Source organism: Lynx rufus, unplaced genomic scaffold, assembly GCF_022079265.1.
Source record: "Lynx rufus isolate CCGP_SWC_20201006 ecotype Redwood Valley unplaced genomic scaffold, mLynRuf1.p SCAF_8, whole genome shotgun sequence".
In the NCBI taxonomy this organism is placed as follows: Eukaryota; Metazoa; Chordata; class Mammalia; order Carnivora; family Felidae; genus Lynx; species Lynx rufus.
The window spans coordinates 74,499,065-74,520,750 of record NW_025814896.1 but is presented as its reverse complement, the minus strand read 5'-3'; the positions used below and the strand labels follow the sequence as shown (position 1 = coordinate 74,520,750).

The 21,686-nt window shown below is 36.6% G+C and overlaps 1 protein-coding gene across 2 annotated transcripts in view; it reads right to left on the bottom strand.

Moving 5' to 3' along the window:
* The window catches only part of CFAP36 (cilia and flagella associated protein 36), a 30,333-nt gene extending 11,039 nt beyond the window's left edge, over positions 1-19,294 (bottom strand). For both annotated transcript variants that reach the window (XM_047068831.1, XM_047068832.1), the window contains exons 1-4: positions 18,984-19,294; positions 15,849-15,913; positions 14,766-14,867; positions 1,342-1,456 (exon numbers count right to left, since the gene is read on the bottom strand). In XM_047068831.1, the coding sequence (XP_046924787.1) occupies positions 1,342-1,456; positions 14,766-14,867; positions 15,849-15,913; positions 18,984-19,098 (397 nt within the window). In that variant the 5' untranslated portion in view covers positions 19,099-19,294. The remainder of the gene's footprint in view (positions 1-1,341; positions 1,457-14,765; positions 14,868-15,848; positions 15,914-18,983) is intronic.
* Positions 19,295-21,686: the final 2,392 nt, after the last annotated feature.

Below are 21,686 nucleotides of genomic sequence, written 5' to 3'. Positions count from 1 at the left end.
TATTCACATTCTCTATCCAATAGGTCAGAATAAAGCATAATTTCAGGAACATTCAGAGAAAAGGATTTTATAAAGAAAACCATGGTACAAAGACAAAGAAAGAGACTGTTTTCCAAGTTTCTTTACATCAAAGTCACAGCACAATGTTATGTGTAGTTCAGGGTTAGGGTGGTGTTATCTCCTACCCACAGACATCACCTCTTTCACCGCTGTGAAAAGCATCCTAGGATCTTACAGAATAGTTATGGTGGTGGTTGACTCTAAGAGATAGTCTCTACTCACATCAGACTAACAAGAGGGCAATCCACAAGGGGCCCTGCAACACTCCAATGTTTGCCCTGCAACAACAGAAACCTCTTGTTGCGTGTTCCAGATCTTTAAAAGCAAATAGTACAACAGAACTATAGCTCTCACATGTTCAAGAAACAATTTTTACAAAAAGGTCCTGCTGCCAAAGAAGAATATATAGGCATGGTCAAGAATATCAGTGTGGTCCATTGAACAAAGGAACATATAGGTATCAAGGTCAGGTTATTAGAGCCAGAAATCTGAAAGGAGATAAGAGTCTGGATTGAAAAGGACATAGTACAATAGTAAGTATGGTTAGAAATTCAGATGTTTTAGGTCAAAATGTCAAATGTAATTCAAAACACAAAAAAGGGAATAAAAGCAGGAAAAGCTAGAGAGAAACTGAGATTAGGCAAGAGAGTCAGAGAACAGATAAAACTAAAAGAGGGTTACTGGGGCTTTGAATTCTGTATTCCTTTCCACCTGATGGTAGTGCAATCATACCTGCCCATTTCCCTGGAACAGTTCTCAGTTTGGTCCCAAGACCAAAAGTTTTAGCATCACCTGGAAACTTGTTAAAAATGCAAAGTATTCAATCCCACCCCAGACCTACTGAATCAGAAATGGGAGACAGCCATATGGTTTCAACAACCCTCCAAATACTTCCAAAGCTCACTAACTCTGGAGAGCCACCGTCTCTCACAAAGGTCCATAAGCCAGAAGGAAAAGAGAAGTGCCCTTCTCTCAACAGTAACTATAACTGTGACCACTCAAAAATACTGAATTTCATAAACAAAATGGCTAGGAAAAAAAAATCAAGCTCTCTGAGACCTAAATCATCATTAAATTAGATTCTAGTCTGCTTTCTTTGAGATGGCAAACACACACTGATCAGGAAGATTATCTTGAGTCTCTTAAGTCAGCCACAGATTTTCAAACTTGAAATAAATTTATACAAAGCAGCTACACTTAAGACCATAATAGAATCAGAATAATCAAAACTGAAAAAACAAAATGCATTTAGCAATTCAATTTCTAAATTCAACACTTTACCATTTCTCTCTTGAATTATTCGAATGGCTTGCAGCTGCATTTCAATGTTTTTCTGGACCATCATTGCCTTAAAGATAGTAAAATCTTCTGCTGCCAACACAGGTTGCAAAATGGCCTATGGAAAGAAGTCTGGAAGTTAAATGAAGATTCAAGTTTTAAAACTATTTTCCACACAGATCATTTCTATGGCAAATCATTTCTATCAACTCAGGAATGCTGTATTAGTATTTATGGTCAGATGACTCAAAAGGAAAATTTTAAGATTCTAAAAACCTTTAATGTAGGCTCTCAAGAGGCTAACTCTCCCAACCCCCATGCCTCCAAGAAGCTAAGGCTGATGGCGATGATACATTTTCCAAATGAGCCAGTGCTGAGTAACTCTGAAAAACAGCACAGAAATTGGACTTAATTTTTTAAAGTTACAACTTCAGTATCTGGATTTGTTTTTCAGCCGAAATAAAGATACCTATTTGGTTTTTACTCTGTCACTTGAAATTTATAGTTAATAAATCAGTAGTTACAAAATTATCCCTTAATTAATAAAAGTACCAAGTTAAATAAAAGTAAATGCAAAAAAATGGAGTCTGGATATTAAGTGTAATGAGGTATTAGTAATATGAAAACACAATTATAGTTCTCCTGTATGTAGAAGGCTTCATATAAGAGGTAATTAGAAATTGTAGTGTGAAATAATTTTCTGGATTAAAAAAATATGATAAATTAGGGGAAAAACTAAGGTGTCTACCTGGAGTACCCAAATTAACACTTTTTTAACTACAGGGAACTACTGCTATATTAAAGAGCAAACCAATTCCCAAGCTAATCAACAATAAGTAAAATAAGATTTGAAATGTGTGAAAATCCAAAACACTCAAATTTTATGCACTTACTAAAATCTTATTTCAAGCTTTACATGCTATTGATGGAAAAATTGAACACACAAAATCATGCAGAGGCAACCAAGGGTGTGCTATTGTTTACCAGGTGGGCAGCAGCAATAATGTCAGACATCTCAACAAAACCTCCATCCAAGAGCTCTAAGCAGAGAAGGAGCCCTTCTCCCAGCAACCAGCTCCCACCCTAAACAACCACAGTATATAGGAAAACAAAACAAAATGCAAAAGCAGCTCTCTGTGACATTTATAAAGAGTCAACTGAAGAAAAAAATGATGGAAATTCTTTCCCATTAAATTCATATACACTGTTCAAAAGGCCCACAGCAGGGCATAGCAGATAGGCTTGACTGAAAGTTTCACCTGAAAGCTCAGTATTGAAAACACTTGTGGACAGTCTTTGTAATAGATTAGTAATGTTTGCCAAGACATCTTTCTATGATTATGCCCCCACAAAACATTGTTCTGGGGCTTCCTAGACTTCTTATTAGTGATATCAAGGACCTTATCCTCATCACTAATAAACTCTTAAAGGGCAATGCTACTGAACAGCAATGTATCAACTGGGGCTTCTATCAGCAAGTCAGAGTTTGAGATGATACTTAAGTATGTTCCTTGATGCATCTAAGAAATGCATATTCCTAAACCCTACCATAGACATAATGAATCTAAATTTCTAGAGGATGGGTGTCCATGTATCTCCACAGATAATTCTTACAACATTAAAGCTTGAGAACTACCGAAACATTGGAAAAAATGAGCCCTTAATATCACAAGCCCACTTCCTGCTTAACCATGTACTAGCTGTGTGACTCTGGACATATCATTTAGTCTTTTGAGCTTCAGTTTCTTCCTCTGCAAATTAGTACTCTAATAATAATAGTAATACAGTATTTTGTTGAATCTAAGATTCCATAGATGAGTAAAATAAATCATTACTTCATGTACCAACAAGAAAAGAAAAAAGAACCTTCCAATTACATTATGTCATTCATTATAAAATGCATTCTCATTTCAGAGATATTACAACAGGAAAAATTTTCACTTTAGCATGAAATAAATTTAATAATAACTTTCTGGGGTGACTGGGTGGCTCAGTCAGTTAAGCATTCAACTTCGGCTCAGGTCATGATCTCACGGTTCATGAGTTCAAGCCCCGCATCAGGCTCTGTGCTGACAGCTCAGAGCCTGGAGCCTGCTTCTCATTCGGTGTCTCCCTCTCTCTCTGCCCCTCCCCTGCTCATGCTCTGTCTGTTGTCTCTCTCTCAAAAATAAATAAACATTAAAAAAACAATAACTTTCTGGTTGGGTGTTGGAATTAAGTAAAATGAGAAAGCACTTTTTAAACTGAAAAGTACCCATAAAAGTAATTGTCCTCGTCCTGTTGATGCTGGTTAAATATCAAAATGGTGCACTAAACCTAACAACTTTACAGCAATGGGGTTCTTCTGGTTCAAGGAAATGGATGTGAACTTCCAACAAAGGCAGTTGGAGGAACTAAATACAAGAGTTAACTCCAAAAAAACCAGTTTAAAAACAACAATCCCCCAAGTAGCCACTAAATTATCTGAAATGTCAAAGTATTTTGACAGAAGACTGTGAGATCAAGTATATGTGATGTTATTTGTTTGAGAAAAGCACATTAACAAAAAAATGAACACTGAGTATTTGAGAATCTAACTTAAATGAGTTTACAAGACGTTCAATCATACTTAGCCTAAGATTACCCTATGGTTATCTCTGCTTAGAGTTCACCATGCCATATTTTGAAAGGTACAGGTGATTTCATGTTCTCACACTGCTCCATTAATAGAACTACAAGGAGAAACAGATGAATTCATGATTACATTTGGAGACTTCAATACTCTCTATCAACAATAGATCCAGCAGGCAGAATATCAGTAAGGACATAGTTGAACTGAACAGTACCTCAGTCAACTGGATCAAATTGATATTTCTCCAACAGAAAAATACACATTTTTCTCAAGCACACATGAAAAATTCACCCAAATAGACAACATTCTGGGGCATAAAACACATCTTAATAAATTTAAAAGAATAGGAATCATACAAAATATCCTCTTAGACCACAACAGAATTAAACTAGAAATCAGTAACTGAATGATAGATGGAAAAAACTAAAATTCTTGCAGATTAAGCAATACACTTCTAAATAACACATGGATACAAGAAGTACAGGGGCTTCTGGGTGGCTCAGTCGGTTAAGAGTCCGACTTCAGCTCGGGTCATGATCTCACCATATGGGTTCAATGACCACGTCGGTCTCTGTGCTGACAGTTCAGAGTCGGCAGCCTGCTTCGGATTCTGTCTCCCTCTCTCTCTGCCCCTCCCCTGCTTACACTCTGTCTCTCTCTCTCTCTCAAAAATAAACAAACATTTAAAAAAAAGAAAAAGAAGAAGTACAGTTGAACAACATTAGGCTTGGGGCACTGACCCCTGTGCAGTCAGAAATCTGCATATGACTCCTGACTCCCCCGAGCTTAACCACTAATAGCCTACTGATGACCAGAAGCCTTAGCAATTATATATTGCACCAATTAACACACATTGTATATGCTATATGTATTATATCCTGCATTCTCACAATAAGCTACAGAAGAGAAAATGTTATTATGAAAATCATAAGGAAATTAAAAGGCAACCTACTGAATGGGGGAAGACATTTGCAAAGGACACATCCAATAAAAGATTAGTATCCAAAATATATTAAAAATTTACACAACTCAACACCAAAAAACCACATAATCCAATCAAAAATGGACAGAAGACATGAACAGACATTTCTCCAAAGAAGACATGAATAGATGCTCAACCTCACTCATCATCAGGAAAATGCAAAGCGAAACCACAATGATATATCACCTAACACTTGTCAGAATGGCTAAAATCAAACACAAGAAACAAGAAGTGCTAACACAAAAAAAGTAAAACACAAAAAACAAAAGAAACAACAAGGATGTAGAAAAAAAGGAACCCTCATGCACTACTGGTGGGAATGTAAACTGGTGTAGCCACTGTGGAAAAATAGTATGGAGCTTCCTCAAAAAATTAAAAATAGGATAGGATCCAGTAATTCCACTACTGACTATTTATTCAAAGAAATGAAAACACTAATTGAAAAAGATATATGTACCCCTATGTTTACTGCAGCATTATTTACAATATTTACAATAACCAAATTATAGAAGCAGCCCAAGTATCCAGTGATAGATGAATAAAGAAGAGGTGTGGGTTGCCTCGGTAGTTTATTGGTTAAGTGTCCAATTCTTGATTTCAGCTCAGATGATCTTGCAGTTTGTGGGTTTGAGCCCCACATCAGGCTCCATGCTGACAGTGCAGAGCCTGCTTGAGATTCTCTCTCTCCTTCTCTCTCTGCCTCTCCCTAGCTCTCTGTCACTCTCAAATAAATAAACTTAAAAAAAAAAAAAAAGAGCTGGTATGTGTGTATAAACATGCGCGCGCGCACACACACACACACACACACACACACACACACACATGCTGGAATATTAATTATTCAGCCACAAAAAATAATGAAATCTTGCCATCTGCAGCAACATGGATGGATCTAGAGAGAAAGACGAATACCATTTAATCTCATTCATATGTGGAATTTAAGAAGCAAAACAGATGAACAAAGAGAAAAAGAGACAAACCAAAACCACACTCTTTAACTATAGACAATAAAGTGATTGCTACCAGAAGGGAGGTGGGTGGGGGTTTAGGTGAAATAGATGAAGGGGATTAAGAGTAAACTTATCATGATGAGCATTGAGTATGTATAAACTTGTTGAATCACTATATTGTACACCTGAAACTAATATAACACTGTATGTTAACTATACTAGAATTAAAATTAAAATTAAAATTAAAAAAAAACAAAAAGAATGGGCGCCTGGGTGGCTCAGTTGGTTAAGCATCCAACTTCAGCTTAGGTCATGATCTTGCAGTTCGTGGGTTCAAGCCCTGAGTCAAGTTCTGTGCTGACAGCTCAGAGCCTTCAGATTCTGTATCTCCCTCTCTCTCTGCCCCTGCTCCACTTGTGATCTGTCTCTCTCTCGCGCTCTCAAAAATGAATAAACATAAAAAAAATTTTTTTTTTAAATCTGTGTAGAAGAGGACCCACACAGTTCAAACCTGTGTTGTTCGAAGGTTAACTGTAGTCTTAAGGGAAATTTCTTGTTAAAAGAAATTTAAAGAAAAATTTTTTTTAGAGAAAGAGAGCACACGAGTGGTGGAGAAAGTGGGGGGAGGGGCAGAGAAAGAAAGAGAGAGAACCTTAAGCAGACTCCACACTTAGTGCAGAGCCCAACATGGGGTTTGATCCCATGACCCTGGGATTATAACCTGAGCCAAAATCAAGAGTTGGACACTCAACCAACTGAGCCAGCCAGGTGCCCCTAAAATATTTCTAGCTAAAAGAATATACAACTTATCAAAATTTGGGGAGTACAGTAAAAGTAGTGCTCAGGGGAAATTTATAGCATTAAATGCATATATTGAAAAAGAAAATTACCTAACATCAATAATCTAAGCTTTCACCTTAGGAACTACAAAGAGCAAATTAAATCCAAAATAAGCATAAGAAAAAAATAGTAGAAATTAGAGAAGAAATCAACTAAATTTAAAATAGAAAATCAATAGAGAAAATCAACAAAACTAAAAGTTGATTCTTCAAAACTATCAATAAAAGTGATAAACCTCTAGCCAGGTTAACTATGAAAAAAAAAAGAGAAAAGACATAAATTACTAAAATCAGGAATGAAAGAAGATACATCACTACAGATCCCAGGGACATTAAAAGGATAATAAATATTACTTACAATTCTATGTCCACAAATTTGATAACCTAGATGAAGTGGACCAATTCCTTGAAAAACACAATCTGTCAAACTCACACAAGAATAAACAGACAATTGGAATTTGTCTATATCTATTAAAGAGAAGGAATCAATAATTAATAACCTTCCAAAACAGAAAGCACCAGGCCTAGCTGGGTCCACTGGTAATTTCTACCAAAAATTTAATGAAGAAATTATAAAATTTCTCTACAAAAAAAAGATAACATAGAAGAAAAGTTACAGATTCATATTATTTCTCAAAAAAATAATGATTAAATATTTGCAGAAGTTAAATAGCATAGCCTATAGAATGATGTAAAAGATGTTCTATTGATTCAAATTATTGAGAAAAAAAAGTATGACTTTGAAATTCCCTATCTCTTCCATATATAACTTACTCAGTGTGTATGCTATTTTCCTACCACCCCTCCTTGCATGATTCAGATTAGGATTTTACATGTAATTGAACATGCATATGCTGCCCTCAGATAAGAATCTTCAAAAACAGGGAAAAAAAGGAATTATACCAATTCTTTACAATCTCTTCCAGAAAATAGAAGCAGAAGGAGTACTTCCTAAGATATTTTATGTAGCTAGCATTATACTAATACCAAAACTAGACAACGACACTACAAGAAAGAAAAGCACAGAACAGTATCTCTCATGAACAGAGATACCAAAATATCCAACAAAATATCAGCAAGTTGAATCCAACAGTGCATAAAAAGAATTATACACCATGACCAAGTGGGATTTATTCTAGTTATGCAAGGCTGATTCAACAGCCTGGAATTAATTAATGTAATCCATCACATCAAGAGACTAAAAAAGAAAAAAATCATATGATAATATCAACAGATGCAGAAAGAGCATTTGACAAAATCTAACATCCATTCATGATAAAAACTCTCAGCAGATGAGGAATAGAGAGGACTTTCCTTAACCTGATAAAGAACATCTACAAAATATTGACAGCTGGGGTGCCTGGGTGACTCACTAGGTTAGGCAACTGACTTTGGCTCAGGTTATGATCTCACATCTCATGAGTTTGAGCCCCACATCAGGGCTGTCAGCACAGAGCCCAATTCAGATCCTCTATCCCCCGCTCTCTCTGCCCCTCCCTCACTCACTTTCTCTATCTCTCTCTCTCAATCAAACATAAACATTTTTTTTAAAAAAAGCAAAAAACATTAAAAAAAAAAAACCTGACAGCGAACACCATACTTAATGGTGAGAAACTAGATGCTTTCCCGTTAAGATCAGAAACAAGTGTCCTCTTCCCACTCCCATCCCATTCCACATAATAGTGGAAGTCCTAGCTAATGCATTAAGAAAAGGAAATTAAAGGTACAAAGATTAGGAAGGAAGAAATAAAACTGTTTTTGTTCACAAATGACAGGATTGACTGTAGATTATTCCAAAGAATCAATTTAGAGAAACTTCTGGAGGGCACCTGGGTGGCTCAGTTGGTTAAGCATCCGACTCTTGGTTTCAGCTCAGGTCACGATCTTGCAGTTCCTGAGTTCAAGCACTGCATCGGGCTCTGTGCAAATGGTGCGGAGTTTGCTTGGGATTCTGTCTCTCCCTCTCTCCCTACCCCTCCCCTGCTCATGCTCTCTCTCTCTCTCAAAATAAATAAATATTAAAAAAAAAAAAACCTCCTGGAACTAACAATTAATTATAGCAAAGCTGCAGGATAGGCTACTGTACAAAAATCAATTGCTTTCCTTTATACCAGCAATGAATAATGGGAATATGAAACAAAAAGACACATTTACATTATTACTACAATAAAATAAGTACTTAGGAATAAATCTAACAAAATACACAGAAGATCTATAGTAGGAAAACTAAAAAAACTCTGATGAAAGAAATCAAAGATAATCTAAATAAATGGAGAGATATTCCACGTTCATAGATAAAAAGACTCAATATTGCTAACATGTCAATTCTTCCTAATTTGATCTGTAGATTTATGCAACCCCAAGCAGAATCCAGCAAGTTATTTTGTAGATATCAACAAACCAGTTTTTAAATATACATGAAAAGTCAAAAGACTCCGAATAGCCACACAATATTAAAAAAGGAAGTCAGAGCACAGACACTAACTTCAAGACTTATTACAAACAACAATAATCAAGGGGCACCTGGGTGGCTCAGTCACTTAAGTGTCCAACTCTTGATATTGGCTCAGGTTATGATCTCATGATTCATGAGATCGAGCCCCATGTCAGGCTCTGAGCTAACAGCACAGCTCTCTCTCTCTCTCTCTCTCTCTCTCTCTGCCCCTTCCCTGTTCGTTCACTCTCTTTCTTTCAAAATAAATATATAAACTTAAAAAAATAAACTACAATAATCAAGACATATGGTATTGGTGAAAGAACATACAAATAGATTAATAGAACAGAAAGAAACTGAAAACAGACCGACACAAACATAGTCAACTGACCTTTGACAAAGAAACAAAGGAAATCCAATGGAGAAAAAATCATCTTTCCAGCAAACGGTGCTACAATGACGGGTCATGCAAAAAAATGAATCTAAACATTAAACTTACACCTTTTACAAAAATTAACCCAAAATGGAACACAGATTTAAATGTAAAAAACAAAACCATAACACTTCTAGAAGATAGTGTAGAGAAAATCTGGATAACCATGGGTTTGGCAATGACTTCCAAAGATACAACACCAAAAGCATAATCCATGAAAGAAAATCGATTAAATCGTGGACTTCACTGAAATAAAACAAAACAAAACAAAACAAAAAAACTTCTGCTCTGTGAAAGACTTTGTTAGAGAAGGAAAAGATAAGCCACAGAAGAAAATTTTGTGAAATATTTGCAAAACCCATATCTGATAAAAAAAAAGACTTGTATCAAAATTGTATATAAAAAAGCCTTATAATTCAAGTACTAGAAAACACACAACTCAATTTTAAAATGGGCAAAAATATGGGGCGCCTGGGTGGCTCAGTCGGTTGAGCGTCCGACTTCGGCTCAGGTCACGATCTCGCGGGTCCGTGAGTTCGAGCCCCGCGTCGGGCTCTGGGCTGATGGCTCCGAGCCTGGAGCCTGTTTCCGATTCTGTGTCTCCCTCTCTCTCTGCCCCTCCCCCGTTCATGCTCTGTCTCTCTCTGTCCCAAAAATAAATAAACGTTGAAAAAAAAAATTTTTTTTTTTTTAAAATAAAATGGGCAAAAATAAACCACTACACACATATTAGAATGGCTAAAATGCAAAAAACTGACAATACCAAGTGCTGCCAGAGATGTGGAGCAACAGGAAATCCCATTAATTGCTGGTGAAAATTAAAAATGGTACAACTACTTTAGAAGAGAGTTTGGCAATTTCTTACAAAGCTAAACTTAATCTTACCATATGACCCAAAAGTCTTGCTCTAGGTATTTGCCCAAATAAGTTGAAAACTTTTATGTCCACACAAAACCCTGAATATTAGTATTTAAGCTACCAAAATGTCCTTCAAAAGGTAAAGTGATAAACTGTGGTACATCTACATAATGGAATATTACATGACAATAAAAAGAAATGAACTATCAAACAACAACAACAAAAAAAAACATGAAAGAACCTTAAATGCATATTGCATAATGAAAGAAGCCAGTATGAAAAGGTATATACTATATAATCCCAATTATATGACATTCTGGAAAAGGCAAAACTAGAGAGACAGTAAAATGCAGTGGTTGCCAGGGGCAAGGATGGAAAAGATAAATATGTAGGACACAGCGGGATTTTTAAGGCAATAAAACTATTTTGTAACATACTGTAATGGTGGATATATGACATAAAGTATTTGGCAAAACCCATAGAACTGGACAACACAGAAAGTAAACCTTAATATAAACTGTGGACATTAGTCAATAATAATATATCAATGCTGACTTAATAATTTTAACAAATATACCACACTAATGAAAGATGTTAATAAGGGACACTGTATAAGGCAGCTGGGTGGCTCAGTGAGTTAAGCATCTGACTTTGGCTCAGGTCATGATCTCACAGTCCGTGAGTTCAAGCCCCATGTTGGGCTCTGTGCTGACAACTCAGAGCCTGGAACCTGCTTCAGATTCTGTCTCCCTCTCTCTCTACCCCTCTCCCACTGGCACTCTGTCACTCTCTCTCTCTCCCTCTCTCAAAAAATAAATAAACATTAAAAAAATTTTTTTAAACAAGGGACATGGTATTATCTGCTCAATTTTCTGTAAACCTAAAACTGCTCTAAAAAATAAAGTATTAATATTTAAAAATCTTACTAGCACTCATACAAAATATTGTTTATTATCCTGTGTGTATTTTAGAAAATGAAAGTTACACTACATATGTAATCTCTTCAATGATACAAGTTATTGGAAAAACAGCATAATTTTGCCAAATTACTATCATAATATGAAAGTATTAATGTTTATATTATAAAAGTCAAAGCAAATCAAGTAAAAAACAAAAGTAAAAAATACTGTTGTCTCTTGCCATATAGAAGTCTTCTGCAATATGGTACATAGAAATCAATGATGTACTTTATCCTCAACAAAAAATCACAAGGAAGTCACAATGAAGGAAGTCATTTTTGCCTCCTTCAGTTGTAAAATACCACAAAATTACAAAATTCAACTGAAGATGACTGAGATAATAAGTATCTCAGTAGTTATTATATTATCATATTTTCTGAGGTTAATTCATGAGAATTTTTTAAGAGTCACATATATAACAGAAAAACATGTCCTCACAGATTTTTTGTTGTTGTTGTTTTAAACTAGAGTTCTTCATCTGATGCATTCCTTGCTATTCCTGCTGACATCAATAAATAGAGTATGGCAGAAACAGTGGTCTAGGCATAACGATGACCAAACCCGACGAAAAGAATTTTGTTAAGTGGGCTTTAGCAGTCAAATTCAGTGGGAGCTGGTTAAAACAACTGAAACCAAACCAAGCAAACCAAACCAAAATAAAAATTACCTCCTAAGTAACCCAGGGCAAGCAACTGGTTTCTTGAGTTAATTCTTAGGCACCCTATACAGGCATATGTAATCAGCACTCTGATCTTTCTGTGTAAAGATTAGATTATTGCTGCAAAGCAGTAAATAACATAGTTTTGAGCTGTTCTTCTGGTAATGGTGATGGCCTTGTGCTGACTGAATCAGGTTACTGCTATTCAGTATCTGATGCTAAGTGTTTGCTCCATAAGAGAATACAGCTAACTAGTCCACATGGGGATTGAACCAGTGACCCTGGCCTAATTAGCACACTGCTAATCAACCACCAAAATAGCTAGTATTAATTGGGAGGTGCTTCCATTTATAGATCACTTTATAAATGTCAGGTATTGTGCTAAATGCTTTATGAATATTATCTCTTAAATTTTGCAAAAACCTTCCAAAGTAGATACTACCCATATTTTACAGATATGGAAACTGAGAATCACAATGGATAAGAAAGGAAAACAGTACAACAGTCTCCATGGTCTTGTAGCTAGCAAATGAAACATCTAGGACTCAAATCTAGGTCTGTCTGTATCAAAAGGCTTGTCTCCTACTACATAACAAGACTGTATTACTAATCAACTCCAAATAAATCAAAAGGTCTTATATGACAGAACAAAAGAGAAAGATGCATTACTCTTGAACTAAAAACAGTATCTTAAAATTATGAACATCTTCATTCACAAATAATTTAAAGTTATCCTAATAGTGAAAACAAAAGATGGATGAGTCTACCATTAGCATGAATATCTTTATTCACAAAGTAATTCAGGCTAATTCACAATGGCTTAATTAAGAGGTTGACAAATATTAACTAAAATAGAAAATATTCCTGAAAAACAAGGAAAATTAAAACAAATATCAATGTCTTAAAAGAAACCTAAATACTAGTTAATAATTTTCAAATTATTCCTGTTCAACTAAAAAGGAAAAGAAAATATTGCCTATTATTACACTTTAAACTAAACTTATGGTACATATATAATAAAATCTATTGGTGAACAACTTTTGCTTTACACCATTAACTAAAACCAAATGTTTATTTACATTAGTGCAGCATACCAATAATAGTTAAATATATTTTTCAAAATGTCATGTTATATTAAAGATGTTCTCTCTCTAGAATTAGAGATGATCATTAAATAAGCAAAACTTGTGCAAAAGAGAACTATAGTAGGAAGTGCTGGGTTAAACAGTAGTCAAAGCAACCTCTTCTAGGCCCTGATAAGAAGATAATTTAAGTTAACAAACATTTATTAAGAACCTCCTGCTAGGAACTAAGTTCTCATCTCTGTGCTAGACACTGGGAATGCAAAGATACTCAAGACAGCTCAAAGGACTTACAATCTAGAAAGGCAAACAGACTTTTAAGAAACTGTAATTTTACCAAAAATGTACAAGTGTCCAGTGAGGTAGAATGAGTGCTAGTCTACCCTAGCATAAGAGGGATCAGGAACACTACTACAAAAAGTAACATTTCAGCAAGGCCCTTATGTAAGAGGGATTCTCTGGGTAAGGGAAAGATAATGTGGTGGGAAGGTGAGGGCCAAACTTTCCAGGGTTACAGAATGGCATGAACAAAGCCAGATGCATGGATGTTTACAAGAACAAGTGGCCTGTAATGACTATAGTACATAATATATTAGAGAACTATAGCAGAAGAATGAACATATAATTTAGGGTCACATCATAGACAATCCTCACTATCATCTGGCTAAGGAATTATAGTTTATTTGGTGGAAAATGGGAAGCTAAAACAACTTGTGAAGAAGGCTATTTGGTCAGTAGCAACATATCCCCATCTTGAACCTCTGAGCAACAGCTCACAGTTGGAGTGCCTGGACAGGCATCCTAGCACTACTTACTTAGCAGTGGACTTTGCACTGCTTAATATATATGTGCATTAGTTCTTTCATTTCTACATGGAAATAAAATAGTGCCAATTTTTTTTTAATTAAAAAAAATTTTTTAAGTTTATTTATTTATTTTTGAGAGAGAGCAGGGGAGGGCCAGAGAGACAGGGAGAGAAAGAATCCCAAGCAGGAACTGAAATGTCAGTGCAGAACCTGATGTGGGGCTTGAACCCACAAACCAGGAGATCATGACCTGAGTTGAAATCAAGAGTCGGACACTTTACCAACTAACCCAGGCACTCAATAGTGCCAAATTCTTAAGAGGCATCAGGAAGATTAAATGCTAGAATATATGTCAAGTGCCTAAAACAGCAGCTAGCATAAGCCCTCAGTATATATTAATCATAAAAACACATAATACTGAGTTCAAACCACTACTGCAGAACTAATGAGACAATAAAAGTAGTTCCAAGGGAAGGAATTCCAAGGAAGTGTTTACTATGAAACTGCTGAGATAAAAAAAGGAGCAACTGAAAACCTATCCAAGATCTATATAAATAAAACAGTAGTTTGGACAAACCCTGTGATTATAGTTCTGCATTCAGAAAGTTCCTTTTTAACTGCATTAACTCATTAATACCTCAACTGATCATTTCTTGAGGTAATTACAAAAAAGAACCCATATATGATGAATTAGCTTTTCACTCTTACAGTGTCTAAAATAGTATACTTTGACAATCAAACATAGCCAAATGCAAGCGAAACCCTGGACATTTTTGTTAAAATTCTATGTCAGTAGAATAACACAAAAGCAAAACCTGTGATGTACGTGTCTTTGCAAGAGGAGAAGTGCATGCTTCTTGAAATTGATCTTCATTAATTCCCATCTCTTTGAGGTAACTTTCTAACAGCTTTTCAACCTAAAAAAGGGAAAGTTTAACTTTTATAATTTACATAGAAAAATTCCAAAAGACAGTTTTCATGTTAAGTATTGAGTTTAGAAAAGGATAATCAAATTCTTGCTTGCAATTATTAATTTATAGCAAATTTTATTATATGGCAATGACAATGTCTTTCACCAAAAAAACAAGCAACAAAAAGTTAAAATTTTTGCAGAGAATCAAATGAAATTTTATTTCCTCTGCTTGAAATAATGGAAGTCAAGGTTATGATGTTCAATGTGGTACAACTCTTCTGCTACTCAGAGCCAGTTTTTAAAATCACAAGACAATCATGTCAAATTAATAATTAACACTTCTCTGGATTAATCAGAAGAATAAGAATAAAATTTAAAGATTAGAGGCAAGATCTCTTAAAATAGCTACCCTAAATCCATTCTTTAGATTCTACAGTAGAAGAGATAAGAAGTCAAAAGGATGAAATACTCAGAGAAGCCTTGCAGCCTGATGGAACTGGTAGTACTATTAGGATAGATTGTATGTTTTAAAAAACAAAAATTTTTAGGTAGGCTCTATGCCTAACGTTGGGCTCGATCTCATGACCCCAAGATTAACTCATGCCGTATGGCTGACCCAGCCAGGTGCCTCAAGGTGGGATTTTTTTTTAATTAAAGAATTTTAAGATGGAAAAATCCATGTGTTTAATTTAGAAAAGCTAAAATTAACATTATTCTAATTACCTTTTAAATTTTTTTTTTTCAACGTTTATTTATTTTTGGGACAGAGAGAGACAGAGCATGAACGGGGGAGGGGCAGAGAGAGAGGGAGACACAGAATCGGAAACAGGCTCCAGGCTCTGAGCCATCAGCCCAGAGCCCGACGCGGGGCTCGAACTCACGGACCGCGAGATCGTGACCTGGCTGAAGTCGGACGCTTAACCGACTGCGCCACCCAGGCGCCCCATCTAATTACCTTTTAAAATCAGTGGAAAAAAATACTCACTAGTTCTTTGTATTCCTGATGAATCTCTGTATAGGTCAATTTGCTTTCTTCTTCATCATCAAAAACTAAATTTAAAAGAAAAATATTGTATAGTGTAAAAAAGAACAAATCATTTGATTAATGCAAATATAAAATTCCACTCCTTACATCTTACATTGAACTCTCGTTCTTATAACTTAGCTTTTAGGCTTTGAATTCTTGAATTTAAAAAGAAACTGTGTGTGTGTGTGTGTTTATACACACATATATGTATATTAGTAGTAATATATGTTGTATATATATAACATATAACAGTGATAATTGGAAAAAAGTTTTTTCCAACTTAAGACCTACTTCATGGATAAGACAAATGCTAATTTTCTACTTTCAATAATAAAAGGCAGCAGTTTCTTTATAAACTTTTAATGGAATATTATTGTTAATAGTTTTAAAATATTAATTCCTTTTACAACAGGCTCCAGATTATATTGTCATACTCAAACTTTGCAAATGCAAATTTTACTGAAAGTGACTAGCTAGGCCACTTTTGCTACATATAAATCAGTAATGAAATTAAAATAAATAAAACCAAAACAAATGTTTGCTGAATGATCATATATGTGAAACAATGTGTATTAGAAAGTTATATATTCCAAGAAGCTACAATCTAATTAGAGAAAAGGACAAATTCATGAATTGTCAACAAGAAACTTTTTTAATTCCCCCTAAGTGATCTAACATGCAAAACTAACTCCTTTAATTTTCTATCTGAAGGTCTTCAATGACTATTCTTTGCCTAGATAATAAATGCAAAATCCTTAGAAGGCCAGACAAAACGTCCAAGATTAGATCCCAAGTCTCACCTCCCACCACTCCAAAACCCAAACTTTCCACTCTCAACATATACAATTACTTGTAATACCACCAAACATAACAACAACAAGTGGTGCTTCAAACTCCTGTATATTTGCCCAAGTGTTCCTAGATCTCTTGGCCTTTACCCAGTCCTCTTCTCCCAACTGTTCTTAAAGACATTGCAAATGGCACATTCTCCCAGACCTGCCACCCAATCCCAAATCCTAGGCTGGTTAGATCCCTCCCTCTGAGCCCTTAAAAACTGCACTACATGCCTTCCTTTATTATGACACCTGCCACTTTAGATTTAAATTTCCATTGACCTTCCTGTCTTCCCCGCTAAATCATAAACTTCTCAAGCACAAGGCTTTTGTTTCATTCATCTTTCTATCCCCAGCTTCTGGCCCACAGACACTAAATAAACAACCTCAATAAATTGAAATAAATGCTGATATCACAGGCAGTACAAAACTAATCTTTAAATTATCTGAAGTAGTGGGGCGCCTGGGTGGCTCAGTGGGTTAAGCGTCGGACATTGGCTCAGGTCATGGTCTCACCCTCCGTGAGTTTGAGCCCATGTCGGGCTCTGTGCTGACAGCTCAGAGCCTGGAGCCTGCTTTGGATTCAGTGTCTCCCTCTTTCTCTGCCCCTCCCCCACTCACGTTCTGTCCTTCTCTCTCTCAAAAAATAAATAAATAAACATTAAATTATCAAGGTGAAGAACAGCACACTGAAAGTCACTCAAGTATTAACACTGTTATTTCAACTGACGCTGGGATGTTACTTCCACTTCTGCCATCTGCTCTATGTAACACAGGGCATACACACAATATAATAGCTACTTAAACTGTTTCCAGTTAATTGTAAACCAAATTACTACCTTACATGTGTATAAGGCTGAGGATTACTGCTTCCCTGTAAAATTACACAATCAGATGTATTATTACCGAGATGCACCACGTTTGATGTTTGGGGATAAAAAGAACGATGCTTTAATTTTTTTTTTCATTTCAGCATTTAGTCTCAGAGGCATAAATAGAATCAAAAGGTGAAATAATTCTTTATTCTCCTAAAGGAGAGGTCAGAATTCCACATGCTTCATCAGTCTCAGAATTTTAAATTCTTAAAAAGATCACAAATAAAAATAATTTTGAACTTCTTTAGAAATGACCCATAAAAACAAGACTTAAATATTATCTGAATTTTGATTATGGTGTAATTTCTATTATAGTAATGAAAAGATCCAATAGTCAAACTAAATTTTATCTTTACCAGAATCATGGAATCTCAGGGTTGAAAGGACTTTTAAAAGGTCACTCAGGATAACTAATCATAGTTGAATTCCCCTCTATAACATCTCCATTAAGTTGCTGTCAAATCCACTTAAACACTGCTAGCTCCTGGGAAACTCATTACCTCCTAAGGTAGGCTAACTTAACTGGGATACATTCTGTTAGGGAGCACTTCATAGAAATTCGTCTGTAGCTAGGACCCACTGACCTTAGCTCTATCCCACTGAACCTTACAAAACAAGTCTAATTCATCCAACATAAGGCAGACGTTCAAATGATTGATGGATATTACTACCTTAAAAGTCCTGCCTAGCTAAACAACCACCATAACAGTTAGGCATTCATTCATATGACATGGTTTCTAGTTCCTTCTCTGTAAATGAGCTCCAATTTGTCTCCGAAAACTGAATGCAGAACTCAAAGCGTGAATGATAAGGACCTGGAGGTCCTTGTCCCTTACAGGGAATATTATGCCACATGTATATAGTTCATTTGTTAGAAAATACTCTCCCCGCCCCCACCCCAAATTTTTGTACAGCAGAGAGTCTGAGTGTTCAGTAAAGGCAATACAGGCCACTGGGTCGCCAGCTCTGGGCCTGCTGGAGTAATAGCATGCCCTCCCTTTGCGATCAACTGCTTAAATAATAAGGAACATAGGCAAACTGACATCTCTCCTCCCAAGTCACTGGGGAAGTTGTTGAAGCCCACCCAAACAGTCCACCTGCCCAAAGAAGAAACGTGCAGTATCGGGTGTAAGACCCAACAACACAGGATTAAAGTCTGATGATTGTCGGATGTGCTCGGGCTCAGGGAAGAGGGAGTCCCCGTCTTCAGTTCCGTGAAGGAAGACTGGCGCAGTGCCAGCAATACCTCCTACAAACCAGCTCTAAACCTCGCCGACAAAGGTAAAAACCTAAGAGATGAGAGGTGGTTCGTGGTGACCACCTTCCGGCCGATGCTGGGGAGAGAGACACAAGAAAGGGCTGTCGGTTCGGGATCTGGGTTTTACCTTCACATTTCTGCTCCACAAAGTCCAAGATGGGGATGGACCAGTCCGGGCCTCGCAGGAACCCAGCGATGCTCTCCACCACCCATTCCACCTCATCCTCTTCTTCCGCAGCCATCCCGCTTCGTGGGACGCCGTGGAACCCTAGGCCAGACCGCCGGAGCCTGCTAAGGCCCTAGGGCCGCAGCGGGCCGAGAGAGAATGGGAGAAGAGTTGTTCCCGCAATCGCTCCGCTACCTGGACGAAACCCACAAACCAGTTAACGTAAAATGGTCGCTATGGCAACACGCGCAGCCGCCCCAGACTGCCTCCCGGAAGTGAAGCCAGCTTCCCTGGAGCCTGCTCCTCTCGGAAAGGGCCATTTGAACAACGTTTTCGATTGGCTGGGAAAGGACAGTACTGGATCAAAAGATAGCCTTCCGCCTATTGGCCCGGAGTTGCTAGGGCTGAGAGCAAAAGTGTAGCCATTGGCTGGAGGCCATAGCAGGAATCTCTACATTCTCTTTTCCTAGAAGTGCGTGGGGGCTCACGCTTAGAAATGGTGCAGTGGCGTACGCGCAGTGGCTAGTCTTCTCTCGGTAAGGCCTTCAAAGGCTTCGGTTCGCCGTTGTATACTTAGCACCTCTGTGCCAACGATATTCAAACCCACTGGGCCAGAAGCGTTTGTAATTAAAGGGTTTGAAAATACAAAGATAAGCAATGTAGCTCTGGCTCTATCTGGAGCTCAGGGCTCCAAGTGGGTCTTTAACCTTTCATGCGTACATAGAAAACACTAGAATTAGGAGATTTTCAAGGGCAAAATGGAAGTTAATATTCATTTAAATAAATGTTTACATAACCATTTTTTAAAAAATGTTTTCTCATCATTGAGAGAGAGTGTGAGCAGGGGAGGGGCAGAGGGAGAGGGACAGAGGATTTCAAGTGGCTCTGTGCTCCCAGCAGAGAGCGAGATGGGGCGGAATTCAGGAACCCTGAGATCATGATCTGAGCTGAAATCCCACGCTTAATGACTGAGCCACCCAGGTGTCCTGCATAACAAAATTTTAAGTCAGATAACACCAACTCAAATTTTAAATTAGGGTCCATTATGGAATGGGTCTTCAAAGATCATTGCCAAAGTGCTTGGCGTCCCAAAATATCTTCAGACAGCCTTATATATTGTTGCAGTAAAATTTCAAGATCTAATTAGCTATATCAGTTCATGAATCAGGCAGCATCCTATATGTCAAGTAGAAGAGAGCTCCAAAGGTCTACAGGAAATTAAAGATTTTTAAGGTAGAGAGTGGAAAAATGGAAATTGTTAGCAAAGAATCCATTGTTTGAGGCAAGGTCACCCTCCTAAGTGGAACGGAAAAGATGTATCAGTAAATTTCCTAATGCTGACCAAGAAATTCCCATGTTAACTAGTTAGAGGTTACATTTCTAGGGAGCTGAAACTACAGTTTAAGTCTTGGTTTACTGACTTGGGACTTAACCTAAGTGACACCATTTGGGGCCTGTGGCTTTCTTTTTAACAACATATTTACATAAAAGGGATTATATTATATGTACAGTCATGGAACTTTTTTTCACTATGAGGTCACTTTTCATATAAAAATACAGAACTCCTTTCTTTGCAGCTGCAAAGTATTCTATAAACTACCATTTCATTATTTTTAGCTTGTGTATATATACACACACAATATCTTAGTGAATGCAGAGATATGATGATTACTCTGCAGTCTTTTTCTTTTTTTCCCTCCCTGATTGGGTGTACTCTACCATTTTTTCCTTACAAACTGCTGAAATAAATATATTTGTGTCACTAAGAACGGTTGATTTTATTGACTATTCTAAGGAATAAATTCCAGAAGAATTGCTAAATGAAAGTATATATGTCTTGATTTATTTGACTAATCTTCAATTGCTAGATTAAATTACTTCAATTTTTAAATTCATAAACAGTCTGTGATGAACATCAATTTTTGAACCCAAGTCTCATTATTTCCTTTGAGTAAATTCCCAAATGGAAAATTACTGAACTTCTTTTTAAAATCTTTTTGAAAGGGGCGACTGGGTGGCTCAGTCGGTTAAGCGTCCGACTTCGGCCCAGGTCACAATCTCACTGTTTGTGAGTTCAAGCCTCACATCGGGCTCTGTGCCAACAGCTCAGAGCCTGGAGCCTGCTTCGGATTCTGTGTCTCCCTCTCTCTCTGTCCCTCCCCTGCTCATGCACTCTTGCTCTCTCTCTCAAAAATAAATAAACATTTAAAAAAATGTTTTTTAATCTTTTTGAAAAATGTCTTTGCCAATCTACTAGGTTAAAAACAAAACATAATTTTAATTTCCATTTTTAAATTTGAAATTGAGCATTGTTTGACATTGATTAGCCTTTGCATTTGTTCCTGGGTTATCTTTCCATATCCTTTGACCATTTCTTATTGGGATTTCTTTTTTATCTATTATTGATCTATAAGAGCTTTTTATACCCTTTGACACATGTTGCAATGACATGTTTGTCATTTGTCTTTTCATTTAGTTCATTGTGCGTTTTGCTGTATAGAAGTTTTGTATTTTCCTTGTAGACTTTAAATGGGAGGTTATAAGTTAATTATTTTCCTAAGTGGATAGCCATGTTCCAAACACCACTTGCTGGAAATGGGTGTGATAGAGTGTTGTTTTTTTAACTACTGAGTAGAGGAAAAAGGAAAGGAGGATATCATCATT